Raw genomic sequence first — 7831 nt, 5'->3', positions numbered from 1 at the left:
CGCGGCTAAGGGAATGATGTTTTAAAAATCATCTGTGATATCCTCCCTTTATTTATCTTCTTAGATATTATCCATAAACGCGAGCGCTCCATACGCGTGACCAGCTGTTAGCTCTCCATCTGCCAGCTGCTGCTCTCCAAACAGCTGCTGCCTTCAATGACTCTCCGGAAAATTGACATATTTGATACATTTTGCTCCAACTGCTACTGTACACGATGATAAACTGAGACCCTTATTGGTTTATATAAGCCCATTTTAAGCAACCAAACTCTCGTTATTATGACTTTCCTACTCATATGAGCAAATGATAATTTAATTGAATCTGGTCTTTGAATATAAAATTTCAAGTATGGGTTTCATATTCAAAACTCAAAGCTTTATAAAAACAAAATATATACATTAAGTGCCATTTTTGCTTTAGTTCATATTTAAACAGAAAGGATGTAAATATTTTCTGATCAACTCCAAATGATTTGAACACGCCTGGCATTAGGTTTTAAGGTCCACTTTAGTGTAAATAGTAGCTTAAACCGCAAGTTAATAAATGGAAAATAAGGCATATAGAGTTTTAAAAATGCGACAATTATCACGCCTTTTGAGTGTGCTTGCATAGATAGTGGTTATATTTGACTTTACATTGACGGTAGTGCAATGTCCAATAACCTTTAAATGTCGCATATGGCCAGGCGCAGCTGCGATGCGCTTCAAGGAGACAGGTCCTAGGGGCAGGAACCGGTAGAAGACAGCTGCTTTGATTGCATTCGCGATATTGCCGTTGTTTCTGAACGATGCTGGATGATTTATTTATTATACGCATTGTATGAATGGGGTTTGTTTTTTTGAAAAGCTCTGAAGGGATTTTTTTCTTGTCTCAGCCGGAATTTACATTACTTGCAGATTACAACTTCAGCTTGGAGTTTAAGGTAAATCCGATTTTGTTGTTGTTGACATATTTATAATTTTTGCCCGTCTGCTGCATAGTTTCTGAGGACAGTTACTTTTATTTATTTTTTATTTATTTTATTTATTTTAAATAAATCCCATCTCTTATGTGGGGATTTATTTATGCGATAAACAGTAAACAACGGTGTGGAAGAGTTATGTTTTACTGCCCACCTTCCGGGGGGTTCAGCTCTCTTAGACCACAGTGCTCGGTAATTGGATACATTGTGTGTTATGGTGCTGCTTTCAAAGCCAGAAGTCATCTTTAGCTCAGGTACCTGCTTTCAATTGCAGTCCCCCACCCCTGCCTTTGTATCACCAGGAGATTTTTTTTCCAATCATATAGGGTGAATTGTTTATTTATTTATTTATTTATTTATTTATTTATTTATTTATTTATTTATTTATTTATTTATTTGTTTGTTTATTTATTTATTTTTAAGAAATAAAAGCTGTCTGCCAACTTTTCATGTGAGTGAAAAATTGAAAGTGTTCCTCTTTCAGTTTTAAGTATAGTTTCCTATAGAAATGTCATTTTCAAATGTAGAAAAAAAAGGATGAGTTTTCACTTTTCTTAACTACATTAGATCTAGTTTAATGACATTTTTTAGATAACTCCCAAATAATGGGATGAGGTTTTGTTCAACTTGGAGATGTCAGTCCTAAACTATTTTAATCCAAACCAAACAGGGATTCAGAAAACAAAAAGCAACATTAAACTATTTATGAAGCCTTCTCAGTTCTTTTTTTATTTTATTTTTACATCAAAGCAACCTTTTAGACTGAGACAAGCATAAAAAACAAAACTTAAACTAGTCATAGCACAAATACATCTTAGAACAAGAAGCCCTACTGATATCACCTGTTTTCTTTGATAAAAAGAGTGGTAATCATTTATATAGTAGAATAAAACTTTTATAACTCATAAACTTCTTCACAATATTCATGTTTTTTCCCCAGAACTTTTTAAGGAGAATCTTATGTCACACATAAAAGGAAACTAGTGCATGATTGTAAACTGAACAACATGTATATCTTTTTAAAGCTCATTTAAAAAAATTTCAACATTTGCTTTCAGTCCCCTTGTATTCAGTTACCCCTAATAATTCCAGTAAATCCAAATTCTTTCAGAAGTTACATATTTTATAAAGTCATGGTCATGCACCTGAACAAATCCAGAAAAAGGTAAACATTAGTTGTAGAGGCAGCCAAGAGACACAGAGTAGCTCATCTATAGCTTAGGTGAGAAAAACTGTCCTCAGTTTTATTCACAAATCTGGCCTTTAATCAAAAGAGGCAATAATGAAGTTATTGTTGAAGGGAAGCTATAATAAGTTCTGTTCATCTTTTGCCAAAAGCCATGCAGGGAACACAGTTAAAAACCATGCAAACTAACACTGTGCATTACTGTAAATATACCATAGTCACTGTAAAATGTGGAGATGGAAGCATTATTCTCCAGGGAGAGAGACAGGAAAGCTGTTCAAAGCGCAAATAGATGGATCTAAATACAGAGCAATCCTAGAAGAAATCCCTCTATATTCAAAGATCTTTTGTTATCAATTCATGGGTCGAAAGTCTCTCAATAAACAGCGGACACTACAAGTCCATTCAGTTTTATTTATTTACAGCACGTCATCTTAAGGCACTTTATAATGGCAATTCAGTCAAACCATACAGAAAAATCAGTAAAAAATGTTCTTCTCAGGTAGCCTAGCTGACTGCATTAAGTCATTGACTTTACAGGTTTCACTCCCCCTGGAAGAGCACATAGAAACAGTTAACATTGACTTGCATTTTGTCATTGACTCAGCATGCAATTAACAGTTTAGAATTGAGATGTGTTCATATAATGGAATGGTCTCGTCAAAGTCTCGATCTCAACCCATTTTAAGGAAGATTTAAATTATATTAAGAGATTCTTAGTTGAATCTACTGTATGCAAACTTGCACAGTAGATCAAGCACTCCACTTTTTCAATTCAATCCTTTATGGATTGATATAGTTTATTGATCTTACAGTGGAGAAATTAACTCGTTACATCAGCTCAAATAGTCAAAGGAGAAGAATGTGCCAAAGGAAGAAAGAGGTGTATGGGGTATATACAGTATATAGAGTGTGTCCGCATATGACAGCTTTTTTTAAAATTTAAATAAAACAAGTTTTTCATAGTAGGATCATTATACAGGGTTATTGCACAGGGTGTTTACATGGGTATTTATATAGATGGATATTTATATTTATTGCACGGAGTGTCAAATATGTAGAAACAGGTTGTTGCACAGAGTATCAAACAGTAAATTGCACATTATACATTGCACAAGTTATTGCTATTGTAGTGTCGCCTTGTAGAGTCTGGTTGCAGATTCAATTCAGTTTATTTACATAGTGCCAATCCACACCACATGTTTTCTCAAGGCACTTTGCAATTCAACCAGATCATAGAGTCAAATTGATTTAAAGTTTTCTATCTAAGGAAAACCAATTGACTGCATTAACTCATTGACTCAAAGGCAATCCCTCACACTAAGCATGCTTGTAGCTACAGTGGAGAGGAAAAACTCCCTTTAACAGGAAGAAACCTCCATTAGAACCAGGATCAGTGTGAGAGGCCATCGGCCGAGTGGGGTTCAAGGAGACAGAAGCAGACATACAGAAAGAAGTAGAGATACAAAGTGGAACTGAAAATGAAACTGAAATCCTCAGATAGATACAATTTAAACCAGTCTAGCACTGTTTCTTCAATCCCTACAAAGTATTCAAGTCTTTCTAAAAGAATTTTATGATCGACTGTATCAAAACGAACACAGATACAAGTCCATTATCTGAGGCCATAAAAATATTATTAGCAACCTTCAACAGAGCTGTTTCAGTGCTATGATGAGCTCTAAAGCCAGACTGAAACTCTTCAAAAACTTCATTATAGTGTAAGTGGTTGCACACTTGTTTGGCAACTATTTTCTCAAGAATTTTAGATAAGAAAGGAAGATTGGATAAAATTTTTGAGGTTATATAATTATATTTTTTTAAGGTTAATTACAGCAGCCTTAAAAGCCTTTGGTACATATCCCTGTTACAGGGATAGATTAATCACATCTAAAATGGAGGAGGAGATCAAAGCGAATACTTCCTTAAATGACCTGGTTGGAACTGGATCTAACATACAAGTTGAAGGCTTAGATTAAGGCAATAATTTTCTTACTCTGAAAGTTCAACTGAATCAAAGCAGTCTAAATCCTGTTCAAATTCTACAGCTGCCACAGATGCTGCCTCACCTTCCACAAATAAACCATTCATAGTTAGAGGAGTGCTAATGATCTTATTTTTAATAAAAATAATCTTATTTATAAAGAATCCCATAAAATCATTACTGCTAAGAGCAGGTGGGATGGACGGTTTAACAGAGCTATGGCTCTGGGTGAGTTTGGCAACTGTATTAAAAAGATATCTAGGATTATTCTTATTTGTTCTATAAATGAGGAGAAATATGTTGATCCTGCGTTAAAAAGGTTCCTTGTATACAGCAGTAAACAATTTTTCCAGACTGCTTAGGATTCCCGTAGGCATGTAAAGCAACATTTTCTCTCCAGTTTCCTTGCATTTTGCTTCAGAGTGCACAGCTCTGCATTAACCTGTGAAGGGGAATAAGCTAAACTTTTGCACTCTTCAGCACTGCTCAGTGACACATCTAATAATGATCTGCCAAAGGGAAACCCTGTTTTGGGGGAGGAGAACTCCGCTAAATCAATCCTGAAGGTTATCAAAAAGTGGTCAGAGAGGGCAGGGTTGTGAGGGAATACTGCTTTTCTTCACCTTCAATGTCATACGTCAGCACAAGGTCCAAAGTATGAAGATGTGAATGTGTGGGACTATTCACATTTTGAACGAAGCCAAGAGTTTCTAAGATAGCATTACAGGCTGCTCTTGAGCCACTATGATAACCATCAGTGTTTTTGTTGCTAAACCTCTATGTATCATTTTTCTTTTCTTAGTTTGGTTCTATTTTGTGTTTGTTTATTACACAAAACTTCTAAGTAACCAGCTTTTTTTTAAAAAACAAAACGAAAAATCAAGGATATAAGCTTCTTTCCATGGCACCTTAACTTTAGGTTTGAATATAATCTGTTTCTGCCTCAAAGTGTCCATCTGATGTGACTGTTGCTGTTGAGGACAAAAAAAGTGAAAGAGAAGTCAGTGAACAGTAATGCACGTTGCCACAGCTCTCTGCATTATTATGAGTCTAATTTTTTTTATCCAGCTGCACGTTGATGTGACATGTTTTTGTTTAACCATTAAGCAAAAGGTCACATTCGGGGGCTTACACTCTGGTGTGGACAGCTGAATTATTTTCTCTCTATATATATTCCTAGTGCATGTGGTGCATCTGTTTTGCCTTTCCAGATGGAGGAGAGGGAAAGAGAGGGAGGGGTGTTTGTTGACCATCCAGAGCGATCACGCAGAATGGAGATTTCACAAAAGAAAATCGTCAGAGCGAGACGGTGGAAATGAGATAGGGTGCTGCATACTGGAACGGTGTAAAACATTAAATAAAAGCACAGCATTACCTGTTATTTATTTATTTATTATGATGACAGAGGTCAAAAGAATGCAGCATTTCAGTTTAGCATTTTTATAAGACTGTTTTTTATGAATGGAAATCTTCAGCTTGAAACAATGGACTGTCATTTTAAGCCCCAGTGGTAGTAAAACAGCAAACAATGAAATTCTCCCAACAACATCCCCCGAAAAGGTTTGTTTCTGATCAACAGGTCTTTGCAACTGAAGGAGCTTTAATTATTTTAATGGCTTTCAATAATTCTTAGCTGAATATTCTACAAAGTTTAGAAAATACCAAGTGTGAACATACATTTTTGAGCATCAAAGTAGTCCTATCACAGACGTTTCTCAGTTCTGAGGTCAAGAAGTAGCTTTATTTACAAATTCTCTTCACTCCGCTCTCTTTAAAAAAAAATGTAAAATTGAAATTATAGATCTTGCTTAGTTACTCCTTTGGTTGTAAATTATTTTTGAGGAATTCCTCCCATCTCTAAATCCTGTGCTGACTGCTAGAACAAACAAAGCATATTGCAAACATGATTTTATAATAATGATTACTATTCCATATTTGGTGCAGCATTAAGGTTTGTATTGTATCTCCTCATAGCAAACAGCTTTACAGAACAATTTAAAATGCATTAAGCCTCGGATATGTGATCTTTTTCTCAAAACTAAACTGTTTTTGACATAGCCTAGTCCCTCATATAGTTAAAAGTACTTTACCTGCAGAGTTATCGCCTGAACAAACTTATTCATGTGTGATTTTAAATGCATTTTTTTGTTCAACATAAGGGCATTTACATTTTTTTTTTTTTACATGATATCCCTACAGTGTGGTGCAAGTTTGTTAGGGAAATGCAGCTATTACACCCAGCAGGAGAAACACAAAACTGGCTGGTGACTTCTGAAAGCTAACAGTTAAGTCACAATTCTTTTGTTGCTTCATATTAATGAGTTAGAAATACCATTAAACTAAATATAATGTGTAGTTTGGAAATGGTGATGAAGATGGCCTTTTTGTTTCCTTTCAGCTTAAAGCTTTTTTTCTATTTTTACAAGCTGTGAAACTCTCCTGAATTGTTTACATGTTGTCATGGCAACTTTGCATGCTTAATTTTAATCTAAACTTTCATTCGAAGTAATATTTAAGATAAAGGTCAAACAAGAGAAGATCAGTGCACTATGTAAGCGATGATATTTATACTGTACATCTTTGTGACTCATGCCACCTTTTCTTTTTTAGGTATGGACACATATGAAGCCCCACAAAGAGCCCTCCTCTCAGCTGCAGGTAGCTAGTTCTCATTTTCTGCTGGGCTGCTCCCTCCTATCAGAACCTTGGTCAGAACCTCCAGGATTTTAAAGTCGCTGTTAGCCCCCTCTGCCCCAGCCAGACCACCCTAAAGAGGCATAATGGGGGAAAGGCGAGCCCGCTCCTTCCACATGACCTGCCATGTACAACGGGACTACGGCAGCAGGATGAGGAGCTCCTTCATACGCTGCAGCCCCAATGGATGTGCCGGCACGAGCATCAGCCTCAGCCTGGACCAGGAGATGGACCTGGCAGCCTCCGCTGGTTCCACCACCGGTTGCAGCGCCCTGCGGGTTCCTGCACCTGACATCAGCCGCTACTCACCAGTTTCGCTGGAAATAGACCCCCAGGCGGTGAATAATGGATCAGGCTTCCCCTGCCTGCCTCCAGCTGACACAAAGGATCCGGAGTTGCAGATCGCACACAGCCAACCGTCTGTGACCCCTATCCCGCCACCTCTGCCTCGCTCCAGCTGGCTGCGCAATCATCAGAAGGAGTTCCAGAGTCCTTACATTAAGACTAGCATGCAGGGGGATGTTTACAACTTTCTAGAAAGACCTGCAGGATTGAAATGCTTCCTCTACCACTTTCTAGTGTGAGTACCAATCTGCTACTATTTTTTCTTATTCGGCTGCAAACTTCAAATAAATTTAATTGTGAGCTTGACTTCCTTATAGACTTTAATGCAAATAGATTGGTACTAATACAAGGTCCTTTCCACTAAACCTCAGAGTTTTGGCAGAAAGTTTTCTGTGCTCTGGCTCTGTTAATTACACCAAGTGCTTCTTCCAGCATTAGGATCTTGTTTCCAGTAACATAAAAGGGAAGTGTCAAGAAAATCTTCAAACCCCTTCTTAAAGCATGGAATCTGCAAATAAAGTCTAGATTTGGGGTGGGAACTTTGCACATTATGAATATGTAAAGCTTTTCAAACATCATAAAAAATATTTAAATTGGATTTAGGAAGTTGATTTACCATTTGATGCTGTGTCTTTAAAAGCTATTATTGTTTGAAATCAG

General features: G+C 36.7%; 1 protein-coding gene across 1 annotated transcript in view; it reads left to right on the top strand.

Moving 5' to 3' along the window:
• Window positions 1-724: 724 nt before the first annotated feature.
• Window positions 725-7831, top strand: part of kcnq1.2 (potassium voltage-gated channel, KQT-like subfamily, member 1.2) — a 312827-nt gene continuing 305720 nt past the window's right edge. Inside the window, exons 1-3 of the mRNA XM_038280410.1 lie at window positions 725-923; window positions 6332-6416; window positions 6743-7406. Coding sequence (XP_038136338.1) covers window positions 6913-7406 — 494 coding nt within the window. The 5' untranslated portion in view covers window positions 725-923; window positions 6332-6416; window positions 6743-6912. The remainder of the gene's footprint in view (window positions 924-6331; window positions 6417-6742; window positions 7407-7831) is intronic.

This window comes from Cyprinodon tularosa, unplaced genomic scaffold (assembly GCF_016077235.1).
Source record: "Cyprinodon tularosa strain WSP-4 unplaced genomic scaffold, ASM1607723v1 ctg16, whole genome shotgun sequence".
NCBI classification, from domain to species: Eukaryota; Metazoa; Chordata; class Actinopteri; order Cyprinodontiformes; family Cyprinodontidae; genus Cyprinodon; species Cyprinodon tularosa.
The sequence above is the reverse complement of the archived record's forward strand: the minus strand, read 5'-3'. Positions and strand labels throughout refer to the sequence as shown.